The sequence below is a fragment of the Clavelina lepadiformis genome, chromosome 5 (genome assembly GCF_947623445.1).
Source record: "Clavelina lepadiformis chromosome 5, kaClaLepa1.1, whole genome shotgun sequence".
In the NCBI taxonomy this organism is placed as follows: domain Eukaryota; kingdom Metazoa; phylum Chordata; class Ascidiacea; order Aplousobranchia; family Clavelinidae; genus Clavelina; species Clavelina lepadiformis.
Genome location: NC_135244.1, coordinates 5,415,809 through 5,443,346, shown reverse-complemented (window position 1 = coordinate 5,443,346; position 27,538 = coordinate 5,415,809). Strand labels below are relative to the sequence as shown.

General features: G+C 36.2%; 4 protein-coding genes and 1 pseudogene across 8 annotated transcripts in view; 4 read left to right on the top strand and 1 right to left on the bottom strand.

Annotated features, from left to right (window-relative positions):
- Positions 1-16,908, bottom strand: part of LOC143461252 (nuclear pore complex protein Nup107-like) — a 30,901-nt gene extending 13,993 nt beyond the window's left edge. Inside the window, exons 1-13 of the mRNA XM_076959098.1 lie at positions 16,702-16,908; positions 15,164-15,255; positions 14,801-14,881; positions 14,609-14,691; positions 12,748-12,883; positions 12,256-12,409; positions 12,016-12,090; positions 11,826-11,877; positions 11,616-11,687; positions 10,420-10,508; positions 10,243-10,318; positions 9,637-9,750; positions 8,783-8,873 (exon numbers count right to left, since the gene is read on the bottom strand). Coding sequence (XP_076815213.1) covers positions 8,783-8,873; positions 9,637-9,750; positions 10,243-10,318; positions 10,420-10,508; positions 11,616-11,687; positions 11,826-11,877; positions 12,016-12,090; positions 12,256-12,409; positions 12,748-12,883; positions 14,609-14,691; positions 14,801-14,881; positions 15,164-15,248 — 1,108 coding nt within the window. The 5' untranslated portion in view covers positions 15,249-15,255; positions 16,702-16,908. The remainder of the gene's footprint in view (positions 1-8,782; positions 8,874-9,636; positions 9,751-10,242; positions 10,319-10,419; positions 10,509-11,615; positions 11,688-11,825; positions 11,878-12,015; positions 12,091-12,255; positions 12,410-12,747; positions 12,884-14,608; positions 14,692-14,800; positions 14,882-15,163; positions 15,256-16,701) is intronic.
- On the top strand, positions 947-8,767 carry LOC143461251 (uncharacterized). Of its 2 annotated transcripts, none has more exons than XM_076959097.1 (16): positions 947-3,025; positions 3,165-3,271; positions 3,447-3,557; positions 3,682-4,471; positions 4,619-4,860; positions 5,289-5,523; positions 5,637-5,877; positions 5,961-6,112; positions 6,279-6,363; positions 6,483-6,645; positions 6,738-6,888; positions 7,081-7,237; positions 7,375-7,542; positions 7,656-7,847; positions 8,012-8,242; positions 8,421-8,767. In XM_076959097.1, the coding sequence occupies exons 1-16, from the start codon at positions 2,931-2,933 to the stop codon at positions 8,613-8,615; spliced, it is 3,315 nt and encodes a 1,104-aa protein (XP_076815212.1). In that variant the 5' UTR covers positions 947-2,930; the 3' UTR covers positions 8,616-8,767. The 2 variants fall into 2 exon arrangements, with proteins under 2 accessions (XP_076815212.1, XP_076815211.1); XM_076959096.1 differs by having other exon boundaries at positions 948-3,025; positions 3,159-3,271.
- A 161-nt stretch (positions 16,909-17,069) lies between the features above and the next one.
- Positions 17,070-19,747, top strand: LOC143461257 (protein PALS2 pseudogene; annotated as a pseudogene).
- LOC143461254 (EGF domain-specific O-linked N-acetylglucosamine transferase-like) lies at positions 19,207-23,274 on the top strand. 3 transcript variants are annotated; one of them, XM_076959103.1, is made up of 9 exons: positions 19,207-19,982; positions 20,230-20,355; positions 20,514-20,605; positions 20,760-20,939; positions 21,057-21,273; positions 21,519-21,683; positions 21,965-22,189; positions 22,371-22,446; positions 22,524-22,664. In XM_076959103.1, exons 1-8 carry the CDS (start codon positions 19,803-19,805, stop codon positions 22,401-22,403), a joined length of 1,218 nt encoding a protein of 405 aa, XP_076815218.1. In that variant the 5' UTR covers positions 19,207-19,802; the 3' UTR covers positions 22,404-22,446; positions 22,524-22,664. The 3 variants fall into 3 exon arrangements, with proteins under 3 accessions (XP_076815218.1, XP_076815216.1, XP_076815217.1); XM_076959101.1 differs by having other exon boundaries at positions 19,213-19,982; positions 22,307-22,446; positions 22,524-23,274; XM_076959102.1 differs by having other exon boundaries at positions 19,724-19,982; positions 20,235-20,355; positions 22,307-22,446; positions 22,524-23,274.
- A 742-nt stretch (positions 23,275-24,016) lies between these two features.
- Positions 24,017-27,260, top strand: LOC143461256 (EGF domain-specific O-linked N-acetylglucosamine transferase-like). Of its 2 annotated transcripts, none has more exons than XM_076959105.1 (9): positions 24,017-24,219; positions 24,298-24,420; positions 24,717-24,814; positions 24,998-25,171; positions 25,355-25,574; positions 25,771-25,932; positions 26,018-26,248; positions 26,411-26,547; positions 26,668-27,260. In XM_076959105.1, the coding sequence occupies exons 1-9, from the start codon at positions 24,055-24,057 to the stop codon at positions 26,918-26,920; spliced, it is 1,563 nt and encodes a 520-aa protein (XP_076815220.1). In that variant the 5' UTR covers positions 24,017-24,054; the 3' UTR covers positions 26,921-27,260. The 2 variants fall into 2 exon arrangements, with proteins under 2 accessions (XP_076815220.1, XP_076815219.1); XM_076959104.1 differs by having other exon boundaries at positions 26,018-26,254.
- Positions 27,261-27,538: the final 278 nt, after the last annotated feature.

Genomic DNA, 27,538 nt, shown 5'->3' with positions numbered 1-27,538 from the left:
AGCATTCAGATAAAATACAAAAAATGCCACAATTCTATGGTGGGGATTCTTATTTCGTGTTTAAACTGTTCTGATGCGACGACTACGAAATAAGCATCTGGCAATCCGTTTAAAATAGCTGAATGGTATTTGGTGAAATTCCACGTGAACGAATTGTTAGATTTCAGAAGTTAGCTATGACCTACTTAGCTAAAGCGAGCGCACGTGCATTCGATCACAAACATTTTTCAATCAGCATTCAGCAAATACCCTGACGGACGGAAGTTGTCGAAAAATGGTTACATCACAATTGCGTATTTAGCACCCAAGCTCACGTGACAAGAAGGTTGTTTACCTCGCCATGACAAAAACTTAAATGAGCAAATCAACACAGCATATGTTGGATTGACCGACAAAAGTGTTCGGATGAGACTAAAATATTTTAATTCGGCGAATAATGAGCCCAGCGAGCTCGGGAAGTTATCGGCCTATTCCTCTCTTGTTGTGAGGAATTTTAAGAGTTTCGATCACGCGTGCTATTCCATTTTGGAAGGCAATGTACAGTTTCAAGTGCGCTATTTATATAACATCTCACTGTCATCGAGTGAGCTTTAAATTAACCGAAAATGAACTTAATTACCGTATCAAGCAGCTACACTTTACCTAAAAATCATACACCTTGAGACGGGTCACAGATCAATTTCACACAGTACTGCATTTTTAAAAGCATTTTTAGTCGACAAACGGATACGGGGGGAACATTTCCAAATTTCATTTCCGTTTACTTTTAGCTCGTTGACAACGAGTTTGGGAAGAAAAATTTCCAGCCAACTCACGCACGGTGACGTCATAAAATGCCTTGGGCTAGAAATCAGAAGCGTAGGAGTACGGAAAAAATGTTTGCGAGAAATTATTGAAGCTGTGTCAGAGATTATGAGGTAAACAATCTCAGAGCTGGCGAGGTTAGCAGCACGTTTTCTGCTTTTGTAGTATCCTGGTATGACATAACAGTAAGTTGCAGATGATTATGTTTTGGCAGGTCAGATTTAGCTAGTGAGCTGGTTACATTAAAACGCGTGGGCGCTTTGCTTGTTAACTAAGTCAAATACAGGCAAAAGTCGGTTACTAACTGGTTTGCGAGAATAGTGTTTCTGAACACCGGGCTTTAAATGATGGCTAGGTTTTTCTGAGATTGCAATTCGTTGTCAGTTTCTAGAATCTTCATCAAAAACGTTGAATGAACTTTCGCTGAATGAAATGAAAAGCGGATGAAGACTGTGGATAACATTAACCGATAATCGCCAAGTACTGTAGAAGAAACCACAAATATTCAAATTAGAATCCACGAAAGGCGACTAATTACAACGAACGCGAAAAATATCTTGGAAATAAGTGAAATGCTTGACGACAAATTTTAAGTACCACAATCGAATCTCGAGTATTGCACGTCTCGTCAACCTGACAAGTTTAAATCGAGCGCATTTGTAGTGCTGAAGTAATTTCCTGCAAAACATGCTTAGTGGTCGGAACGTGATGTTATTGAAAGGGGGAAATGAAGTTTTGGAATAGATTAAATTGCTACAATCTCCGGAAATAGAAAGGAAACATAGCACAACTCCCTCACGTCATAATATCGGTGAATAACGATAAACGGTAACCTTGTACGAAACAAAGAACAGTGTTTGATCATCATGATAATCTGTTTTTAATAATTAATCGTGACTAAATTGACGTGATAAACCGCGTGTTTTGCGAACTGACAACCTATGACAAGTGACTATGACAAGTTTGTAGTGAATTGAGTGGAAGGAATGGGATTAGTTAAGCTAACTTTCCTCAACGAACAAGTTTTGAACGGTAGTTTAAGAACTCCTCATTTCACGTCAACAGTCACGCAATGAAAGCGATAATTTCCGATTTCTTCTCCGCCGACTTAAAGTGCAAAGACATAAATACGAATCTTAACCGAGGTCGACTGACTTGGACTGGTTTCGAAACGGTTTAAATAAAACATCAGTGTAATCTGTTATGATGTTTCCGACCGTCCATTTTATTGAATTGGAACGAAAATCTCATGATTACGCCTAACTGTGACAGATGGAATGAAGATTAACTATCGCTGATATAGAAAGAATTTTAAAAATCCCCAGCTGCGCACAATACCATTTGACGTCAAAATGGTCGGCAATGAAAACGTCTGATGAACTTTAACGAACGCATGACGTAGGCGTGCTAATTTATTGCGAAATAAATATCGACTATGAAACGAATGAAAAACAATAAACTGCAAAAAGGAAGCTTCTATTTTTTAAGTACGATGACGTCACACGGAAGCATGAGGTTGTGAAAACCTGGTTGAACGAAAACGAAAGGTATTTCCTTAATTGCTCAGGATGTAAGACGCTAAATAGAGTTGATAACTTGATATCGTCTGCGAAAAATCGCTTAGCCATTATAATAGGTCGCTTTAAGTTAAGGGTTATGAAACGACTGCGATTAAGACTGTACTTAAGCCTTCACGGCGTAAAGTTCATGGCATTTGCAAGAGTTCGGTGGTTTCCAAGACGTAGGAATAATTAATAGATCGGTCTAGTTATTGGTCGAAATGTTTTCTGACGATTCTCTCCTCGCATTAGAAACGTCTCAGTCTGTTTTCCACATTCATGCTCGGGTAAGTTGGCGTCATCGGGCTAAAACGCAAACTGTGACGCATGGATGCTGTATTAAAACATTAAGTTTTCTTGTAACAAGATCGACAAAAAACAGAGTGTCTTGTAGCCTTACTGTTGAGGTCAACGACCAAAAGCGTGCAATAGTCACAGCCAGAACAGAAAACTACAAAAGCAACCTTTGTTTATCCTTAACAATTATTCCAGCATCTCTGACAATGTCCGTACGAACGTGGTTAACAATCGCGTTATTTTAGATAAATTAACTCGAAAACTGTAATTATGAGATTACTGCTTATTTCTTACGTTGCTGTTATTGCTTCAATGCAAGACTTTGGAGAATGTGCCAATCTATGTGAAGGCGTTATTGGGTGCAGGTACATGCATTTAAGTGTATAACAATGCGTTTGGAAATTCCGTTTGTAAGCGTTACGTATTTGATAATAATACTTAACCTAACTAACTGTAATAGTGATAAAGTTGAAAGTAACTTAACTATGTCAAACAAAGCTGCAGGAAAGACTACACTTTGAAACAAGGACTCGGGGCGACCTGCTCCAACGTTGTTGATCCAAGATTGGAGGACTTGCCAATGCATAACATCACCAAACTTTATTTGAAAGGTTAGCGTGTTTGAAATGAGTTATTGTGTATGAAATCAAAACGGATTATTTAATTTTGAAAAAGATAAGTCCATGTAACGGATAGACCCAATATGGTTTATCACTTGTAAAGGATTTATTATTTACTTGTAAAGGATGATCACTGTAGGTTGTGTCATTTATGTTGAAATTTTAGAGATAACCTTGAACAACACATCACTGAAAGTTTTAAGAAACTTTAATCTCAGCAACCAATTCAAGATGCATACCATTCAACCAATAAATCTGGACTGGAAGTGGCTACCAGGTACAAAGACACAAAATACAAAACAATGTGAAATTGATTTGCCAGGGCAGACAATGCAGGGCAACTCTGTCTTTTACAACTCCTTTTTTCTTGTCAAATTCACCGTATTGTTTTGCTACTGCAGACACATGTAAGAAGGTTTCCTTTACTCTTCCGTACTCCCGCCCACCCCTCAAAAACCTTCCCAATTTTACGTGCACCACGAGACTGACGCAGAACATCACCTCCTTGCATCTCTTCTATCTGCAATATGAGAACATTCCAGAATGTATCCCGAATACTTTGCGGAGTATACAGCTAGTGAATGCCCCACTTAATGGTTTTGACAGTGGACATACCTCACAATCAGGGGATGCACCTGTAAAAGATCCAATGCCCTGGCCAGAAAGACTTGTACATCTGTATATTAAAAATGCCAATTTCACAACAATCGGAGAACGAGTTTTCAGAAATGCTTCTGACAGTTTATCAAAAATCACCATTGGCTCCTGCGAGCGACCTATGCATCGTTTCCCCTCACTGTGGCCACCGAAGGGCGCTGTTTCCATTTTGATCATTATGAATTGCAAGATAAACGAGACTAAGCCATCAGATTTTGACAGGCTCCAGAACTTGGAATACTTGAGCTTTCTTGGTAACGAGTTAACCACTGTGCCTTTGGGGTTGCCCGCAAGTCTCGGAAAACTTGTACTGAACTATAATTCAATATCTGATGCCAGCTCTGCTGTCACATGGGGAGCTTTGACAAATTTAAAATACTTGCAGTTTGACAATAACCTCTTGCGTTCTGTGCCTCTTAATCTACCTGCAAGTCTTATACATCTGAGCTTGAGGAACAACAAAATTGAATTCAGTGACAGATTGGCATTTGCACATATGAAACATCTTGAAAAACTTGATCTGTCATACAACAAGTAATAAAAATGTTTGCCGAAACATGTAGTCATTTCCAAGAATTAAGTTTTCTTTTACAGCCGTATTAGCTCAAGTTTTCCCTCAGAAACCGGTAAAATCACCGTAAAAAATTGTCTAAATTGTCTAAATTGTCTGTTTTCTTTCAGGTTACAAAGCATGCCAGAAGGTCTGCCACGAACACTGCGTTTCTACAGTTTGAGCACAAACCAGATCGTGGTAGTACGATCTCCAGCCAACTACGAATTTTGTTTCAACTGTACCGAAGGATTGTTTTTGAACAATAATCCATGGGTTTGTGATCAAAACTTAATACGAATGCTGCTGTGGGCCAACCAGCATCCAGTGGACATACAGATGAAGGATAAATGTGGACAACCAGTTCCAGAGGGTACAAATCTACATTTTAAAGCTTATATTGTAGCGATAACATGCAATTACCTGGCTTTCAATTGGATCGAAATGTTAACAACTAATGTTTCATAACATTTCTATATTCTATGATATTGTGGAGCCACATAAATTATATGCGTTTATGGAGAAAAAAGATTAGAAGTAATACCTAGTAACAAGTATTCAAGAATACAAAATTTAAAATATTGGTTTTAGACCAAAAGGCTTTATGACTATAAATCATGACAATAACAAGCTTATACATTCTTTGTACAAATTCAAGTAGACCAGATGACGAAAATAATCAGCAATGAAAATAACAACACAGGCAAAACAGATAAATATTTCGATCTGTTCCTATCTGGAAAAAGTTCCACATGAAAAGTTAGTGGCCAGAAAACGTATAAAAATGGATTATGTTAACAGATTTGGGAAAAGTTGGAATCTCTTATATACTCCGTTACATGAGCTACATTAGCACAACAGAAGAGTTTAAGGAGTGCGAATATACAATTCAGGACCTGAGGTGCAACAGTGTCTCTTTGCCCTACCTGCCCAAAGCCCCACCATCAAACACATTAACGAAAGTTGTCATTACATTCAATCCAAACTTGACGTTGATACCGGACAATCACTTTGTAAATCAAACAAAATTGATAACGTAAGTTTTATGGAGATAATTTACAAGTGTTAAATTTGAACATGCAGCAAATACTGAATCATTACCACAATAACAAGAAAAGTTATGTTCATTGACACCACTATGATTTTAAGGTTGGATTTGGACTTCAATGGTATTAAAAAATTTCCGAAAGGTCTACCAAGTTCTCTTGACAGTCTATCGCTGAATGGAAATGCAATCAGCGGTATCACCAATGACATTCAGCCAACTTTAGATCGACTGGTCAACCTAAGGGAACTCTATCTGTCCTACAACCAGATAAAAGTGATATATGACTATCAACTAAAACCACTTAAATCGCTCAAATGGATAGGATTGGATGGAAATCCACTGGTAAGCAAAACTTTCCAATGGACGAAGTTTTATTCAATAATTAAAACAAAGAAATTAAAAATCTTCTGTTCCATTTCATTCAGCATTGTGATTGTTCAATCTTCTCTTTTGTGGAATGGTTCATGAACGACAGGAATATTCAACGAGATGGAGCGTCGCAACACTTTGTGCCATCGTGTGTATCTCCGCCAGCAAGAGCTGGCCAAAGAATTAATCACGTTTGGGGAGCATTTGAGTAAGTTATTTTGAAAAATTGATATATTTTTTTCGTGTAACATCTACTCAATTGAAGTGAACATTGAAGACACATAGTATAAGCTGTGTTTGCCTTTCGAACATACTTGTATAGGGTACAACGACTACAACATAATTAAACACTACTAAATTTCCTATTGCAATAGGTATGAATACTTTTGCCAACCACCACTATGTAGCTGGAAGCTTTATGGAGGCACACTTAACTGCTCACGGCAAGCACAACTGAAGGTACAGTACCAAATAAATCAGGCCACAAGTTACTGTGAAACGTTGCAGTATCATTTAGTTCAGTTAAACCTTCCCATTTGAAATTTGTTGAGAAGTTACTCTGCAAATTATTTTGGCAGACCGCAAAATCAACTAATAGCACCGAGCTGTTTGATCCGTCCGAGTTACCAAATATTAAAGCGCACGACTACTGGCTTCATTTAGACCTTTCTTATTTGGACCTAAACGAAAAGACAGTCAACTTAAGTTACCTCAACTACCTCATAACACTGAATTTAACAGGTTTGTGTTAAAATTAGTTTGGTTTGTGAGCTATCAAAAAACACACATGGTTAATCTACATGCCCCAGTTCTAAATAGTTCTCTACACTCAGGAAACAAGTTAAAAGCAATACCACTCGCCAGTTTTCCAACAAGTTTACAATCCCTTGAACTGAAAGAGAATGAAATTGAGAATATGCCAGTTCATCTAAACAACATGCTACCAAATCTGAAAACAATCGACTTGAGATACAACAAGATAAGGTATACACATACGTAATATGTTTGCATGATATCAATTTTCTTTAGTAATCTTTTAATGTAGTTATCAACCACTGTTCCATGTACATGGTTACTGTTAAGACATGAAAAAGTACGATGCTTTATTTACTTTCCCCTAAGGGTCTATTTGAGGTCACAGATTTACTTAAAAGTAACCAACCATACACTGAACAGGAGGATTAATAGCTCTGGGCTCCTGGCATTTCCCTTGGTAGAGAGAATACTTCTAGACGGAAATCCCCTAGTTTGTGATTGCAACTTGCGACCTTTTATTACTTACATACAAACCAATAAAGAAAACATGAAACTTTTGGAACAACATCAGTTTGGAGTAAGTAAAAAGGAGATTTTTTATAACTTATAAGCTCCTATTAATCAAGCAACTGTGTCCTGAATAAAAGTCTCAAATCAAAATCACCAACTAGTGTGTGATTCGCAAAAACCACTATTTTTTATTTTATTCATTAGAATCTGACCTGCCAATCTCCAGCAAAGCTAAAAGGTAAATTACTCTTGGATCTTACAGAAGAGGAATATTGTCCAAATGTGATTTGGACTGAAATTACTGGTGGTGTGGTAGGAGGCGTCATCTTTTTATTGTTGATTTCATTTGTTATCATTGGAATCCTTTACAAGGTACCAATTTTTTAATTTGTTGTTTTTCTGATTTTTTCTGGATATGTTATGCTTTTTTAGTAGTAGTAGTAGTGGTGCTAGTGTGCTATTTTCTATTTTTTTTTAAATCACAGCGACGCAAGTTACAAGAAAGAAAAGACATTGTGAAGGGTTTCCATGATCTGTTGGAAAAGGAATCGCATATGAATGACGAAGCAGCAGACAAACTAATCAGCATTCAAGGGGAGGTACAACACAAATATGACGCATTTGTGTCATTTTGCAGCAGTGGGGCAGACGAGGATTTTGTATTTAAAATGTTACAGGTAAAATTACACAACATGTCTTGTCTCTTACTTACACAGTATCAGTGGTTTAAAGGTTTTTGCCTGGCCACTAAACATAACAGTTTATAACTTTGAACTAAGGTTCAACACCAAACGGCAGTAACTAAGAAATATCTGTACTTGTCTTTCACAAAAACTTACAGGAACTAGAGGATGTGAGAGGAAGAAAGATTTGCATGCATGAACGAGACTTTACACCAGGTCGCGGTATTGCTGACAATATTGTCGAGTGCATTGGTTTGTCTCGACGAGTTATTATCGTTATTTCACGAAAATATGCCACAAGCGCATGGTGTCAATATGAAGTACAAGTTGCATTGGCGCAACTCCACAAACATCGTCGAGGGAGACTGCTTATACCCGTTTTACTGGAGGTTAGTATAAAGCCAATAATTTTCAATGACCATTGTCATTCAAATTATAGATTTACTGTTATTTGGCAAATCTTCACATTAAGGCAAACTATGTATTATCTTAATCAAGAAAATCTCAATTATATCTCATTATCTGAAAAGAACTTGATATTCACAAGGAACTCCAAAATTTTTATAGGATGTCATGAAAGATGATAACTATGCGGGAAGTGTGAAGACAATTCTCTCTCTCATAACAGGAATTCACGTGCCAACAGCACAAGCCGGGATAAATGCATGGAAAATATTCTGGGATAAACTGGAAGGCGCACTGCCAGACAAAGCAGCAATTTATACTGTCATCAATGAAAACCCAGTTTATGAAGTCGACTAAATTAAATCTTTGCCAATTACGTTTACATGTGTATTTCTACAGTTCATTGCATTGCTGTGAAGTACTTTTGCAAATCACACCATATGCTGCACAACGTTGCACTATGTTAATGAAACTTGGAAGACCAATAAAACTCTATAATTGCTTAAAAACCATGCTGTACTTACTATTAACAGTGTTAGGGTCATGGTGTAACTTCCATCCTTCTAAAGTGGCAGCTCGCCAGGGTTGACCATGGGATACACATAGATCCTCCGCCTAGCATTAGAAATTATAACATATTAGAAAGTTGTACAGAATTGTATAGACTAGAATTATAAAGTTTATTTCTAGCTTACATGCAAACCATAAATTGGTACACAGTTCAGACATGACTTAACCTACCAAGAACTACCAGTGAAGCAATTTACTGCACGTAATCTGCAACGGTATTACACAACACTGTAAATGTGAAACTTAAATCAAATCAGACCCAGGTAAAAATGTAGTTCTGAAAAAAACTGAACTTTTTAAGTACCAGTAAAGCTTTTCATATCAGGATGAAAACAAATGAAAAAAACATCAAAAAATAATGCAACTTAAAGCCTTACGTAAAGGAATTTTTTCTGCACTTTTTAAGGCTTCATAGGTCTACACGAAAACGTTTTACGTGTATTTTACTCTTAAATTTTTTTCATCGTACAATTAGAGAATAAAATTTGAAGTCATATTTTTTATCCCAGGTTTATTTAGTATTATAAAATTAAAAACAAATGATTCTCAAAGGACCTTCGTTCAGTAGTAAATCAGCTTGTTGACCCATTATTTAAAGTTTAATTCCTGTAGTTTCTCAAAAACTTTGCACAAAAAATTTACACCCATATTCTGTCAAATGCCAAAATACTGCAATCCATGTAAAATGCATTGAAAAAAATAACTACATAACATGTGTCAAGTTTGGCATGTTGTGATATCAGTATAAATATTATGCAACTATTCTAATGGCTTTATGGGCAAATTAACTAATGTAACCACTAAATACCTCATTTATCCTGCCACCACGTATAAATGAGAAGACACATTTGAGCAATCGTGATTCATCTTCCCGATCAAGATCTGCCAAAGGTTTTCGTGTTCTCGTTGGTGCATCAGGATCCTACACAGATGACAGGAATGAATCCATTCATCCATACAAATGTACCATACAGTGAAAACTCGTTTACTCTAAGTCAACAGGCTTCTTTACTTTGTCACAGATATCCAAATCCATAAAAGTTGAACCAAAAGATCATATCTTTTATCTAACATTTTAAGTAAGGGAGAGTTCAATTAAAACATCCAACATGTAGTATCAGAATCTTTATCCTGGGGTGGAGCAAAGTCTCTGCATGGCTTCACTTAAATCTGAGCGATGATTCCTTTTCAATCAAACCATGTTTGGTGAACCAACCCACATGCACTTTACAATAAACACATTTCTTAAGTCTTGCTTGAATTTGGAGGCTTACAAATGACATCATAACAACGAGTAGTGGCATAATTTTTTGATACTTAGCTTAGTTGCATACTTTTCACAACACCCATTAAACACCCTGTTAACCCCATTCAGTATTAAAAGCACTGCAGGTAATAAGAGAAACCAGGTTACCATTTCCAAAATCATCCCATCAGCAGTTGTGGTCCCTCTGCTCTTGCGAGCTTTTAAGTGATGAAGTGTGTTTTCCCTGTAGAACAGACATACAGTCTTTTGTAAATTTGGATCAACCATTTCAAGTGTTTCCTTTACTTACCACACAATGTTTCTGAACAACTAATTTTCACTTACCATGTCACACAGCCCGTGTAATGCTGCAGTTGATCGGCTATGTTGGTCAATTCATCTGCAGCATTGCGTTCAAGCCAGTCAATAACAATCTGAAAAACAAGCACTAATTTTATAGACTTAGCATTACTACAAACTATCATTTCTAAATGAAAGCCTTAATCATCTATTAGAGTGCTTTCGGAGTGAATTTCATTATTTAATTTGAATTTCTTGTGGTGTTTACAAGAAAATGCAAAGTGACCGCATTTTGACAAAATACTCTTGGTCTGCCAACATTGCACAGTGAAATGTCAAGCTGCACCATGTTAGGAAAAAATTTTTAAACATCACACATTAAGAAAAAATTTGTGCAGCGTTTTTTATATTTCTCCATATAGTTTTTAGTAAAATACTTAGTAGCAATAAGCTTGTTTTTCCAGCAAAAAAAAACAAAGCTTGGAAAAACCTATTGCACTGATATCTGTAAATACGTAGAAATTTAACCTTTAATGTTTTGAACTGAGAGGTCACAACTACAATGGATTGCATAGTCACGTTATCAGAATGTTTGCCACATCAAATGGTAAAAGACCAACAATTAGACCCAGGACCAGGTGGTACATTTACATCAACTGGCCTGGTCAGGCGTGGATATACCCTTAGTTGAACTGGCAGACTTGGTGAAAGACTTAAAGAAATCCTAGGGCTACTGTCCCCACAACCCTATTGATCAAACCGTTGCTTTACTATTGTTTTAGATTATTACTGTATTTTACCGGTAATAATTGTGCATTTGTAGTGGTTTACCACATAAGATATGATACTAACTCAAACCTAACCAAACTCTAACCCTCATTTACTTCTATTTAGGCACACCCTTGCCTTGGCTACTTTGCATGAGGTAGTAAGTTAATCTGTGATAGAATTAACTGTCATTATAAATGCCATTTTCTACCTTCATGGAAGACACTGTTTTAAAACAAATTTACAATATGAAAACCAAATATACAGGAAAGTTTTCAAGAAAATACTGTTATGTTACTTTCATAGGCTGGTGCAATAATTTGCACTAATGTAACTACATAATTTTTTTTAATTATGCTTTACGGGTAATACAATTACCGTTAATTACTAATTCCAATTACCGGTAATCAAATATTTAATCATACAACATTAATTTTAATGATTGTTTGCATAAATGCATCTAGCAAAATCACCTGTGCTTGTCTGATGTCTGAATCATTGTCAAAGTAGTCATCTATGATATTCTTTTCACTTGTGTAAAAAACCTATTAAAAAATATGTACAACCGTTCGAATTTAAATTTTGTGGGGCTAAAAACTTTTGCTGTTGCAATCTAACAGTAACGTCTTTATAAACGCATTTGAATCAAACGTAATTCCGAGTTTAAAATGCAAACTACATACCAGAGCATCATTGACTGCCATTGCTTCTTCGGAACAGTTAGAAAACTTATCCCTAAAAAAGAAATACTTAAAAAACAAATTGTTACAGACTTAATCATGAGACGACAACCAAGCAGCAAGTTAGTAATCGACCATTGCAAAATCACTCATATATGATGAAAACAAATATCTGTTTTGGCATGATGCTCACCTAAATAACGAATGCACTAATCTCCAGGTGTGCTTTTCTTCTTTTAGGTACTTCCCCAATCTCTCCACTATAGCACTGAAGCAGAAAATCAACAAAATGGAAAATTTCATTCATGAAGGCAACTCATAGACTGTATTAATAACTCTTGTATACATCATCAGGGAATTTAAGTTTTTTGATGGGTTGGTCTTGATTGCTTTGCATTCAGTTAGTTAGTCTAAATTTTGTACAACTTCTCACCTGTTTTCGGGGGTGACTTGTGTCATTATTTTCTTGAGCAATTGCTCATAGTCATCACAAATTTCTTCGTAGGATGAAATAAGATCGTAAATATCACAGGACATACCATGCTGAGACAGGCATTTTTTAAAATCCATGAATATACTAGCAGTAGCTGAAATATCATGTTAAACGGTGAGAATTGAAGATCGACAAAACTCTTCTTTTCAAATGGTACAATTTAGAAACAAGTCGTGACAACAAATGTTAAGAAAGTTGATATCTAGCATTAATATGTACGAGCAGACAAGCACGAGCTACAAAACACCATTTAAATTTATTAACTGTCAACAACAACTCAAGGGTGCTTGGACCTTGCTTGAAAAAACAAAGGCTCTCTGTAGTTGACCAGAGCTAGTCAATTTGGCATATTGTTGTTGTTGTCACAAACAAAACTGCATTTTTCCCTCCACCCTTTCCCAATAGTTCACAAGCTAAGCACCGTTTCCCTACCTTCCAAGCCAGGGTTTTCCAACATTGCGTAGTTGAAATTGGCAGTGGTGTCTGTCATAGACATTTGAGTGGGAGTGCTAAGTTCTAGCAAGTTGATGGTTGGTTCCATGAGCAAGGTATTGTTGGGCTCTGAAATCTAAAAAAAATCATGCACTGACCACTATTTTTTTCAGTTTTTAACAAGAATTAAAACAGATAAAGTATCCTGTACATATGAAACATCAAAAATATATACATGTATACCATTGTGGGAAGCTAAAAAGAATCAAACTGTAACATCACGATGCCTTCCACACAATTTTAGTTAATAATATATTTTTGTAGACTGTCTGACTGCGTTGTAAATTATACTGCATATTTCTTTATGCATGTTTGATGTATGTTATATTTCAACTTACCTTCTTAAAGTGCAAACTGGTGATGATTTATAACGTTGAAGGTGAGATTATACGAATACAGTGAGACCTCGTTAAACCCAACCCCGAAGAACCGGAATCCCCGTTATCCGACACAAAACTGCCGGGAACGGACTTCTTCCTATGCATTTTACCCCTTTAATCCGGAAACCTCGCTATCCGACTCCGACACAAATGTTTTGGAGCAAATGTGCTAAATCAATAGCAATAAACCGGATTACTGAGAGTGAAGCGAAAAGGTTTCACGATTGTCCTTAATCCGGGTATCCCGCTAAACCGACATTTTATGATGAAACAAATTGGTCCGGATTAACGAGGTCTGACTGTATACACAAACTATGCTCACCAATGCGCGTTTTCCGAATCAACCTATTATGACGTACCACAAAGGCCAACAGCTCCACCTTTGCTAACACACCAGGTGTCACCTACGTCCTTACATTTACACAATTCATCAAGTGCTTGGCCACAACGCTTTCGCATATTTTATAAAAGTATGACTTCAATGAAACAGCACCAACATCTTAAACATCATCTGTTGTCGAAATAAGCGGTATTCGCGTGACAAGTGCATAACATCAATGATTTACCCTTCAAGATTATATTTTATATGAATTGAACTCATCAACCACCTAGACTACAGAATTAAGAAACAATATGCCATTGATTATTTCAAATGCATTAAGGACAACCTACTAAACAAAAATGTTGGTTTTATGGGACTTTTTAGCAGTTGTCCTATGCCTATGTTAACTAATGTTTGCCATACAATACTTTCACCTCATTTTTGCCGTTCAAACGGCGAAAGTGCATTTAAATAATTACATAAATAATTGACATTAAATACAATTTATTGAATAAAGCAACACAGCAGAATTGGGTTAATACATCCACCCCGAGTCAGCAGATTTTAGGATTTAATAAACGGTGGTTGTTAAAACCAATTTTAAATGCCCGTGCTGAACAATGCCACTAAACAACTCTTGAGGTAAAAATACAATCATTTAATTTATTGTAAATTGTAAACTGTTAATCTACTTCGATTGCAATAAGAAAACTGCAATGTGCTGCTTCAACTAACTGCTTTAACTATGATGACTGCTGTTCTAACACACTCTGTTTGAATGGATAGGCTAATTGCTGCATCACAATATTCCATTCAATGCATTGCCGCTCAGAATAACTCATTATTTGTACACAGTAAAGAACAACTGGCTTGCATGGGGAATCGAAAGTTGATGTATAAAGGGGGGCTGGACGTATTAACCGAGGTTTTTGTAATGGGAAAAAAAATAGAAAAATCCCATCCCAGGCAATTTAGTTGTGTTAACCGTGGATGTATTAACCGATATCTACTGTATATACTTAAACATTTCTATGTAATGGTAACACAACACATTTCATAAAACAATAAATACTTGAAATATTTTAGCATTATCATTTACCATTGACAGGTTTTGTCCAGTTGACAAGTGAGAACCAAATAAACTATGATCATAAACGTTCAGATGATTGGCCGGTGTTGAAACTAGAAAAAAATGCATTAGTTTTATCAACGATATACAAAAATGCAAACCCAGTGACCAAACTTCCCAAACATTATTCAGAACTGAAACCTATATGAAATGCATATATACCAATTTGATTGGGCATGGAACCAATTGCAGACATCATGGCGTCATTTTTGGGAGTGACTGCTTCATCAAGCATTTTCATCGCTGACATGTGTGAACAAAATAGAGAAAAACATATGATACAAATACTCCATTTCCATGTCCACTTTTCAGGCCTAGTACTAGGCCTTACGTCCCAGATATGGAAGTGGCGCAACTTACGTAGATCTAGTACTAGGCCTGAACTGCTTTGTTATCGGTCCTACAATAATAGGTGGCCTAACGGCAAGGTTTCAAATGTCAACTCAGGAGGATTACTCTAGGGTTGAATAGGCTTTGCTAAAAATAATTTAATTTGTCTTGAGTAAGCATACTATAACCAAATACTTTGTAAAATTTTGCCAGCCCGTTTTGACTTGGATCGACCATCACGAGCGGTGGCTGGAGAAGGAACAATGCTACTCATGTCCATAATACTCCTGAAAAATACATATAAGCTGTGTTACACTAGGTATGTCACTGAGCATTATATATAACCATGACCTAAGCCTGCTGCAGAAAATAAACAACATATATAAGTTTTAAAAACATTGGCTAGTTTGAAAAATATAGCAGTGTCTCATAAAAAGTCATGCATCAAAAAGCTAAAGTTTGGCATGACAACTCAAACACACAAATTTATCACGAATCAAATGAGACAACACGCAGCGGACATGTTAACAAGTCTTGTTCATGCTAATACTGTGCCCAATTTGCAGCAATTATCATTGGCTTATTCAAAATGAAGTAAATAGGTAATTGATCAACCAAAATTCCTGCACTAACAGTAATTCTTAAACCATAATAAAGTTATCTTAAACTTTCACGTTGACATCGTAATATATCACTACACTTGTTAGGCCTGCCTTTTTAATATCTTCTGGGCAAAGCTTTTGGCAACTCAGCCTTATTGTTCAGCCAAATAGTTACACAGGAATAGTTTCTTTATCAAATTTCTTATGTTTTTAAACCATAAATTCATAAAAACTCAGAATCAACAACAAGTTATTTGACGGTGATATCGCAAAATCTATGATTAGTACAGAAATTGAGCTTATGACAAAACACTGATAAAAGAAAACTCCACAAAAAACAATAATATTTACAATACAATATAGCATAAAGTGAAGTAACCTGTATTATGGCAAATACATGTTTTAAGAAGATTTTTTAAAACCTAATCCGTGTTAAAACACTTGAAATGCACACTTTTTGCCAGCAAAAAAAACTCTGCCAATGTTTAATATTATAGCCTAGCTCAGTACTTCTACTTGTATACATAAATAAAAGCCCTTTCAAAGTTTTTGTCACCATTTCTAAGGGCAGAAGGGTATGCTAATGTGAGACAGAAAATTAAAATGAAACTTCAAGTTGAGTTTTGTAGTGATTTTCTGGTGCAGAATTGTGGTTTTGCTTTGTATTCTATATTATAAGTATTATGTTGACGTGGCGGAAAGTTTTGCATTACAGTTTTTGGCGCATTTACCCGGTGCACTGAAAACAAACTTTCCGGTGTATAAGCCTACAACATTCTTTACATCAATAAAATCATACTGTCTTCTGCTTTCAACAGGTCTATTATGAATTTATTTCAAATAAATAATGTGGCGCTTTATTTCAACTTTGAAATATATTATATCTTTGATGATTTTTTTTATTTAATTTCCACTTCAAAAAAATGCAATACAGTACAACCAATTTTAACAATTTTTATATAATTGAAAAGAGTGAATTCTTTGCCAAATTTTATAGATTATTATGACATTAACGAATACATATTATAGTATAAGAAATTTACCGTATAATAAAAATACACAATTTAAAGAAAGAAAGAAACAACAGTACAACACTAGCATACAATTATAACTGATAGAATTGAACAATACCTTCGGCTTTCAACCAAGTAAGATTCTTCTCTGGCTTCCGTTTAATAACAAAGGTCTTCTGAAAGATCCACGAAAACGTAAGTTACGGTACTTCCAATCAAATTTTTCTGCAAATCCAGATAAACAAGCCTAGGCTATGTTCAGCTTCAACCTAGCAATTTTGGGGTTCTGTTCCGTACCTTAACCTCAGCTTCTAGCCGCGCGTTATTTTTACATCACAGTCTTGAAACGCATGACTGCGCAAAGTGTATTTTTATTGATAATGACGTCAGTGACGAAGCGTCCGCGCCAACCAGTGAAGTGAGTAAGTGACATAAATAGTTTTTGCTGCCTAAAGATGAGATGTATAGCTTTAAATGACAGCACTTTCTAGGCTAGCTTGTTTATGGTCGCCTAAAAACTGGGATGCTTAACATGTATGTACAAGGCTAATTATGAATAAAGTAGATTTTAAGCGAAAACCTACCTAGACATTTCAACATTCGTCAATTCAGTGAGTTCCGCAGTTATAAGCCTTTAAGTCTGATTGTACTTGCTTCAATGAAAGTTCAGGCAGCTTCGTACTTTAGTATGGCTACGATAACTTTCTATTTGTATAATTTTATATTTTCACTTATTCTGACCTTGATAAGCTTATAGAACACGGTTAGTTTGATTTGCATAATGGTATTTCAATTTAACTACAAACAGCCTAAGCTTATGGCCTAGGCCTTAATATTTTTCTTTCCAGGTTCTAGCTTAAACTTTTTCAGAAATTCGATAATAAAAACTACCGCATTTTTGCTGCACATCTTTCAGTTACAGTATTTTGAATAAAGCATTAAAATATCTGCAGGTTACGGTGCCTCATTTATCTATCTTTTTTGCATTATACATAGATACACTGATATAAGACTACTTTATTGTAAGTGAAGCATTGTTTCCTAGGCAGTGATCAGGGTTTATCTGATATCTTTGCAATGCCACTTCAAGGAAGTTCAGATGGTGCAATCCAGGCAGTCTTGGATAATTTGGGAAAATTGCCTGGAAAGTCGAAGGATACTGATGTAATGTTTCTCAAGGTGTTAATGGATAGCCCTGTTGTACAATCATTAGCAAGAGCACATGACACTTTGGATGGTAATTTGTTGGATTCTGTTACATGTGATTCGTCTGCCATTGCAAAACAAGTCATTATTGACGTAAGTGGTCTTGAAGTTGCAAGTGCAGCAGAGTTGTGCCGTATCTTACACAGCACTCATTTGCAAAGCATTCTTACTGCTCATGATGCGGTTGCCAAGCAACGAAATTTAAGCCAACCATATATTAATGAACAATCACAGACTGTTGATTTAAAAGAATGTCAAACAGCAGTGCGTATGGTTGGCCTTTCAAAACGACCAAATGAGCCTTTGGGCTTGACAGTAACTGTTAAAAATGGTGAAGTAGTTGTTTCTAGGATATTACATGGTGGTTTGGTTCATAGGCAGGGTCTCCTTCATGTTGGTGACACTATTTGTGAGATCAATGGAGAAAGCATTAAAGGAAAACCTGACGTACTACAAGAACATTTGTCAAGATCTTCCTCATCCTACATTTTTAAAATAATTCCAAGTTACAAAGACAAACCCGAAACAAAAGACATTTTTATGAAATCCAATTTTGACTACAGTGCAACTGATGATGAAGAAATTCCTTGCAAAGATGCGAGTTTAAGTTTCAAGCGGAACGAAATTTTAAAAGTTGTTGACAGAAGCGATCGAAGATGGTGGCAAGCTTTACATGTCAATGACAAAGGAGAACCAGTGGGTCGGGCTGGCTTGATTCCAAGTTTGGAGTTCCAAGAGCGCCGTCGAATTGCTACAAACAAAAGTCCTTCCTTGAGGCTGAAAAAGAAACCGAATATGAAGATGTACAAGTTGTCAGAGTATTATAATCAACATACAGATGATTTTCCTCTTTATGAAGAAGTTGCTCTCCTGCCTCCATTTAATCGCAAAGTTTTTGCACTGGTGTCAGATGATGCTAGTGTTGCTTATAACATGCAGCTAGAACTTGTTGTACTTTATCCTTCTCTGTTCAAATATCCTGTCATTCACACATCTTGCGTAAAGCCAAAAGGCAATCAAGTGACTTCAGACAAAGAAAAGATGGCAACGGACATTAAGTCAAATGAGTATTTGGAGTACACTGAAGTGGAAAATGAACTTTACGGTACAAAATATTCTTCAATAAGGGACATTATGAAATCACAAAAAATTTGTGTAAAAGATGTGGCCGTAAAAAACTTAAAACTTTTAATGACTTCAGAGTTCATGCCATACGTAATATTTTTACAAACTAAGACTGAGGTTGACAGTCACTACCCTTGGCATTCGTTCAACAAAGTTATACATCATGTATCAAATGTGCAATCAGTTGCTGATATATATGCCTGTTTGCATCATATAAGCACAAGCCCTCAATGGGTTCCTGTGAGTTGGTTTTTATGAGAGGTTCAGCTCAGGATGACTCAAATTACACTTTGCACCAGTTCTGTTTGATTTCTAAAGGTTATGTTCACATGCACAATGGATTACAAGCTCTGCTATATTGTGAAGTAGTGACTTTTATATTTTAGTTCCATACCCATGTAATTCTACTAATATGTCTTTCGTCATGTTACATTTTTACTCTTTTATTGTTGATTAGCAATAAGGCCGCTAGAAAAGTTATGTAATAGTGCCATCATAATGCGTAAATCGTTTTGTATTTGTCTCCATAAATACTTTTTGTTGCTAAACAGCTATGAATGATACTTGAAATGAACACAAGCATATGCATTTTGTTGATGATTTAAGGTTTGTGGTAACTGCATTTCTTGTGTTTTCTACAAATGAGAAATATTGTTTTTCATTTTATTGTATTTGATTTGACTAGGAAAGGTGACACTGCTGTTTTTGCCTAACCTTTGTAATCACATCATACTTCAGCAAAATAACAGTATCTAACTCCAACTAAACTTTTTTCATTTGTATGAGCTGCTTTGTCTCTAAACACTGCTTTACACATAGGAAATGGGCTGCAGGTCTGGACAGATGCTAGCTGCTTTCAGATAGGGGCTATTTGCTTAATATATATATATGATACATCTTTGTTCGTTATTTTCCAAACACATCATGCACTGTGCTTGTTTGCTCATCTTCTTGTGTGCTCATGCTGGAACAGCATCTTTTCCCGCAAATTTGCCAGACGACCATCTTAGATTCGTACTAACTCATCATCCAGGTCTATTCAATGGAAACGAATCTTGTCCTCCAAATGTAAGTTTGTTTTCTTAAAGTGCATTGTGTGGTGCCAGGAAGAATTAAGAACACCACATTTTGCATAGTTTTTGAATCGTATAATATGTACGTATTTTTTATGTTCTCAGGTTATTGGCACATGTGTACAATAGACCTGCATTTAGGGTTATTTAATCATTGTGAACATGCAACTATTGTTTTCTGTTTCTGTGTGTCAGCTACACATTTCCCACAGCACTGCAACAAATTCTGTTTTTTTTTTAAGTTTAGGAATTATAAATCGGATGGTAGTTGCTGGGGATATGAGCCACTTTGCATGGCAGACATGAAGTTTGGAAGAGAGTATTCAAGTTGTGCATCAAAAAAGGAAGAGAATGATTTTTGGGAATTGGTTGGTGATCGTAGCAGTTGTTAAATGCACATGCACGCAGCATAATTATGTTCGAATAATTCATTTTAAATGATGATTAATAATTAATTAACCACAATACTGATCACAATGCAAATCAGTTTTAATCGGTTATTCATTCAAGTAAATCAATTGTACAGGTTGACTTTGGATATGTTAAAAAGCTGCAGGATGAACTGCTGGTGATCTGTAAGCCCAATCACAACACAGATTCATATCTCTATTGTACAAAGTAATTGCAAATTTAATAATTTCAAATTTTGTTGTGATCAACATTGCATTCATAGCCTCACTCTATCATTCAAACGCACATGTTATTAATATAATTCACATAGACCTAGATTTGAGAGTACACAAGATCTTGTTAAAATGCAACTCTTTCACAGGTATACGAGATATTGCAGAGCTAAGCACCTTTACCTGGACTTCACAAAACTACTCATCCCAGGAAACACTGATAAATATCGTGAGGATGTCTTTGAACCCGGACAGATTGGTGGCCATTGTAGCTTTGATAAAGCACTACTTGAGTCCCAAAGCAAACATAAGAGCCCGCTGCAGTCATGGTATGTTCATTTACGTCGAGTGTGTGCTGTTTAAAAGAACAGATTTCACTGTATTTTGTTGTATCTTGTATTAGATATTAACATATTTTTTTGACTTTGTTTTTCTTTTATGGTTAGGTATGCTGAGCTTCAGCAGTTTTCACAGCTTCCTTTTAAACCTATGGAAGAAACACGTAATTGTGATATTGTTGTGAATAAAACAGTCGTGTTGATGAAGCTTGACTACGGTGGGAACATGTTCCATCATTTTTGTGACTTCTTCAACCTCTATGTTTCACAACACGTTAATGACTCTTGGTTTGGTCAAGACATTCAAATTGTGAATTGGGATACGGTAGGCTACATCGAATCGTCATGTGTTTGTGTCTTGAAATCTAAATGTTTTTTTACTAAGTTCCTTTAATTAAAAGTTGTTGAAATTTCTTTTACAAAACAATGAAAATAGTTCTAAGAAATCTGGTTCAAATGCGATGTACTCCTATTCTGTTGCATATTCAACTTGTCTAGAAATAGCTTGATCTGCAAAATAGAAGTTATATTGCTTATCAGCAAAGTAGTTGTAATTGAGTTTTGTTTTAGGCAAATTCTGCTTATTTTGACTTATTTCCTACCTCCTGGCAAGCATTTACTAAACATCCCACCTCCCCACTTGTGGCCTGGCATGGCAAGCGTGTTTGTATCAGGGACGTGATGTTTCCGCTTTTGCCCAGAATGAGAAGAGGGTTGTATTACAACACATATGTGGTAAGTCGTGTATGATTTTTCATTTTATCTCTTACATCTAACATCAAGCAATGCTCGCGTTTTACTTTTTCTGTTACTTACAACTTTATTTTCTGCATAACTTTCTGACAATTTTTTTAAATACCAACTTGTTGCAACAATAACAACAAGTATAAGAACGCAATTTCAACTCTCCCCAAGTTATACTATATTCTTGCACGTAGTAAAAATTTCTTTTTTATGACCTTCACTACACAAAGTGTTTTACAGTCATCATATCCAATCTGTCCAAACTTGTTCAGCCAGGTACTTGCGTTGGTTCTAATCTTTTTCGTGCCTTTTCGGAACATTTTCTCTATCGAATGAACATACCTCTTCATGGGCCCTTGGTTGTAAACAATATCCCAAAGGTAAAAGTTACCTTGTTGCGAAGAGGAAATCCAAAGAATAACAATGTTTATCGTCAAATTAAAAACCAAGATGTGTTGGTTTCAAAGATCAGAGAACTGAGCAACGTTGATGTTAAGGTTTGTTTGATCATCGTTAGTCTTTGTGCCAATGAGTGAAGCTACTTTGATAAATCGATGAGCTAATATAAGGTTTATTATTTGATACAAATAACAATATTTCAACACACATGCAAGGTTGTCGAATACAACTGGAAAGAAATATCATTTAAAGAACAGTTAACCATAACTCGTAACACAGACATCTTCATCGGAATGCACGGGGCCGGACTGACCCATTTTCTCTTCCTGCCTGATTGGGCTGTAGCAATTGAACTGTAAGTTTTAAGTCATAATCTACGTTTGAAATATTTGAGGGATACAGAAAATAGACATACCCAATTTTCTTTTAAAGGTATAACTGTGGTGACAAGCACTGTTATCATGACCTTGCAAGACTACGTGGCGTCCATTATATGACCTGGCCGAAAGACCCATCGGTAGCACCGGTGGCGTCAGATCAAGGAAAGCATGCTGTTTATGGAAACAATCCGAAATTCTGGAATTGGACGTTTGATCCTGATACATTTAAGAAAATAGTGCAGAGAGCTGTGGAGTATGTTCTCAAAAATAACCAATATCAGGAAGCAGCGCAAGAGAAAATGAAGACAAATATGAAAGCAGAACTGTAGTTGTTGGTGTACTTTTGTGTGACTGTAGAGAACTTCAACACTGTAATTGTTTTGTTTTTCCACAATACCATACTTGCCATTCTATTTGCATCAGATGTGTACTACAACATGTGTGTTCCGATCGCAATTCATATATCATTTTTATTCATGCCTAAAAACATTCATATCATTAATTGCACAAAAAGTGTTTATGGCAGGTCGCCTTAAACGGCCGGCCATTTCTTATTGCATTGTTTGTTTGTTCATAGGAATTCGTCAATGCATTTCTTACTTTACCTAACTAAGATAAACTGGAATGACTGTACCATACTGTTCATGTGATGTTTAAATCAGCATTTTCCTCCCTCAAGTTGTTTAATCCTGAAATTTTTCCGTATTTACTACCCTTTCTTTTTTATTCTTAAAATGAAGTGTATTTGGATTTGCCAGGGCTGTGATAGTGTGTAGTGCAATAAATGTGGATCAGCTTCTAAATCTGTAATGTAGTAATCAAGGATTTCAGGTAGGATTTTATCAAGTAGAATCAGGAAGTTATTTCCACTGAACTTACTATAGTAACACCAACGAATTAGAAGGACTATGTCCAAACTTTTTAGCAGCACTCAATTATTTCTGCTGCCTCGTCAGTCATAATGTCGTTAAGTAGCTTAATATTTCCTCATCAAGCAATTAGCTCGAGTTATCAGCTTACAGTAAAGGCAAATCCATGTTTCACAGATTACAAGTCACAAAGACGTCATTGAAAATTAAAACTATCGCGAAAGTTCTGATTTAATTTCTAGCTCTGCAATGAGTCAAAAGACACGCACCAGTTACTACTACCAACGTGGAAAAGAAATAATGCTATGGTACAGAAATTGATTTCGCAGTTTAAAGAAGCTAATGACAACCAGAAAGAACCTTGTATAAAGACATAACGATAGTATTAACGACGTTTAATGTTTATAAATTACACCATGTATCTAGATATAACTGTTGGTGTATGACTTACAGCTAAAAAGCTACTAACAAACTAAAGCAAGCTAGTTATCTTGTTATATTAGGCTATACACTTTGTAGCAAGCTAGGAGTTGGAAGAGGAATCCATGAAAGTCAACGTACTGTGTAATGAGAATATCCTACAATAGTCCTGTACAAAAGTTGACTTACCGTATAATGGCAGTAGTCTAGTCTGCATTGCTTTCTTATAATCCTAAAGCGGAATGATTTACGCTATAGTCTGCACTGTTTACAGCTTAGAATCATTTAGGTACCATGCAAACGTTACCGTTCTTGTCGTTCCTGCTCAGCCACATGTTTTCTGCAGACTGTTATGACTGGTCGAGTTTGAAGTTGATGAGAAGTCATGTACCCTACGTATTTTCACATCATCCACATCTCAAGCAATTGTGTGCTGGAGACGAAGAGTGCCCTTATAAGGTACTCAATTTATGCATATCTGATGCAAACACCTTTACATTTTCCACCTGGAATAACTGGGGTTGTTGTTAAATTAAGGAATACTCGGACGTCAGCAAAGCGTGCTGGGGTTTTGAACCGGATTGTAAAAGACATTTTGGAAATGAGTTCCCAACTTTGGACTGCCCAAGCGAACGTAGTAAAACACGATATTGGCGACAGGTAAAATGTTTCCTAATTATATTATTTCTTGATTTTTAGATTTAGTTTTGTTGTTAAATCAATGTCATTTGGCACATTAAAGACAGCGATAAAGCTTATGTACGATAATCTACTGTAGATTCTACATGTTCCGGTCAGCAAATTACACCCTGTGGGCAAAAGCGTTCCAAGTAGACTTACCGCATATCCAAATAATCCAATATGCTTAAGAACACGATAAAGTAGTCAAGAAAATGTTAAACCATTTCAATAGAAAGTTCGTAGTACAACCTCAGTAATGCTGCTTACTTTTCAAGGGGGATTTTGGCTATGTCGAGGATAGATTGAACGAGATGAAATCCCGCCAGTTGTGCGAACCAATGCACCAACAGAAGGCTTCGCTTCGATGCACAAAGTTAGTGAAGCGTGATGCTAGATATTTTTCCATTTGCAGTGCGTTATTATGATTACATCTACAAGCGAAAGTATCTGTCTTTCACAAGCTGTTAATTAATATTTTGAAGACCAAAACGCCGAAGTAAAAGTTTTTAAATATCCTTTTTACGCTTTGTCTAACTTTAACAAACCTTCACTGCAGAGACTCCACAATGTGCAGAGCTCGAAACTTGTACGTTGATTTGAGGAAAGCCAATGAAAGGGTGCGATCGCGCGAAAAACTTGTTCTTGAGAAAGGCGAAATCGGCGGATTTTGCCGCCTTAAGGAAAACGCCTTGACGACAGAGACGAAGGTTAAGCGTGATCTATCAGCATGGTAAATAGTTTAAACTTTTGAAATAATTGAATAAAGTAGACTGTGTTTGAATGTTTTTACGGGAAATATTCACAACCAAGAATCGTGCTAATCAGAAAAAATGGTATATACCGTATATATACGAATAATATATTTATTTTGGTAATACATACACTGTCGTAATAATATTTTAACTTTTAAAAGGGGCGAACAATTGGCACCGTACGTCGGTTTAGACTTCGATCCATTCGAAAACCCGGAGAAGCATTGTGATGTAACAATGGATAAGCCGGTGATTTTTGTCCAGTTAGATTTTGGTGGAAACTTGTATCATCACTTCTGCGATTTCTTCAACCTCTATCTTACTCAGCTGGCAAATAATTCATGGTTTGGGACAAATGTTCAAATCGTGCGTTGGGACATGGTGAGAGTAAAACACTTAGTGGTCTACAGAATGTCATTTGTGATAGCAAAACCGAAAAAGTTTCTGTTGAATGTTGTGTGTTAGCTATATTCAGGTTCAATACTTCAAACGCGTGGACAGATATGTTTGATTTTTTTAAATTAGCTGTCCTTCTGTATGTAACTCTTTTTAACGAATCTATGTTATATGTTGAAAGACTTTTCGTTATGGTGAACTCTTCGGTTCTTCATGGAAGGCGTTTACAGATTACGACCACGTATCAATGCGGGAATATCAAGGGAAACGTCTTTGCATTCCTGACGCAACGTTTGCATTCTTACCTCGAATGGCGTTTGGCCTATTCTATAGCACACCGTTGGCAAGTATTTACCTGGTTGTTTGATAAAGTTTTAAACTGTTCCAGGAGAAAGGTTTAACTCCGGATGTTGTTCTTACATCGCTAGGAGGAACGCTGTAGAGGAACAGGACTTTTCCGCGCTTTTACGGAACACTTCCTGTACCGTATGGGAATCGTAGATGAGTTTAACGTGCCCACATCACTTCCTAGTTCGTCACCACCTCGCATTAAGGTGACGTTTTTGGATCGCGGTGCCAGCGACAGGTACAAAGTCTTCAGAAGAGCCCTAAACCAAGATGAGCTCATTGCGGCGATGGAAGAGATCCCGGATCTCGACGTACAAGTAATAGAAAACCGGGGTTAACCCGAACTCAACTCAAAAAACTTCATTTGTGGTTTTTGGTTTGGTCATCGTTTGTGGCTGCGGTGACCGGTTTTTTACAACTTGCTGGTCTGTGAATATTCAACCTTATTTTCATAATTAATTACTTTATTACAGCTAGTGAAATACGACAGAAGAATGAGTTTTGAAGATCAGCTGTCCGTAACTCGAAACACTGATATCTTCATCGGCGTGCACGGCGCTGGACTTGCGCATTTCCTGTTTTTACCTGATTGGGCAGTAGCCTTTGAGCTGTAAGTACTTCCATTTAATGTCGAAAACCGGAGAAAACTGATTTTGGACTGAAATACTGTATTAACGACGTTTCTCTAAACATTTTATTTGTTTATCCTAACACTTGCAAATCCTCACAGATACAACTGCGGTGATATAAGATGCTATCGTGACCTTCCCCGACTTCGCAGACTCCGCTACTTGACTTGGGAAGACGCAAGCAAAGTTAAAGAGCATGACAAGAATCAACATCGCGAATATGGCGACCACGCCAAATTTTGGAACTTCACTTTTGACGTCAAGGAATTCGTGAGATTAGTTAAAATTGCCCGATCGTGGATCCTGGAACATCCACGCTTTCAACATTTGAGAGGAAACCGTGACGAGTTATGACATAATTCTCCAAGCTTTTCTTTTGGTTCGCTCAAAATTGTGATTGTTATCTTTGTACATATAAATAGGCTTGTATAACTTTTTCCAGAGATTTACCTTCACTTACAGTTAACAGTGCTGAAGTAGTCCTTATTTATAGGCTCTATGTATTTATAGGCTATGAGATTATCAAATTGTACGTTGGACTTGTATAGGGATTATATATTTAGTATTTTCTGTGTAGACGTAGACTTGTATTATTCACAGGCCTTTTACTGTTTGGATAACATGTCATTATATATTATTATGATTGTTTTACTTTTATCCTCGAGCTATATACAGTACAATATATTGCAAATACTTTTTTGCTTTTTTCTCTAAATGCATTTGCAGTATACAGTATTACTGAATAAACTGGTTATCACAAAACACAAGCAAAATTGCTAACCAGCAGAAAGCATCGGACAAGAGTAGCACTACACAACATGCTCCTGTGATTTGTCAAGGTGATCCCATGAAATGAAATTTTAAAAAAAACCAAAAAAATAAATCTGAAATCTTGTTTAACATATCTGTAAGCTAGCTTGTGTATATTAATCTTCTATCACTGTATAACCAGCAACCATTTACTTTTAATTC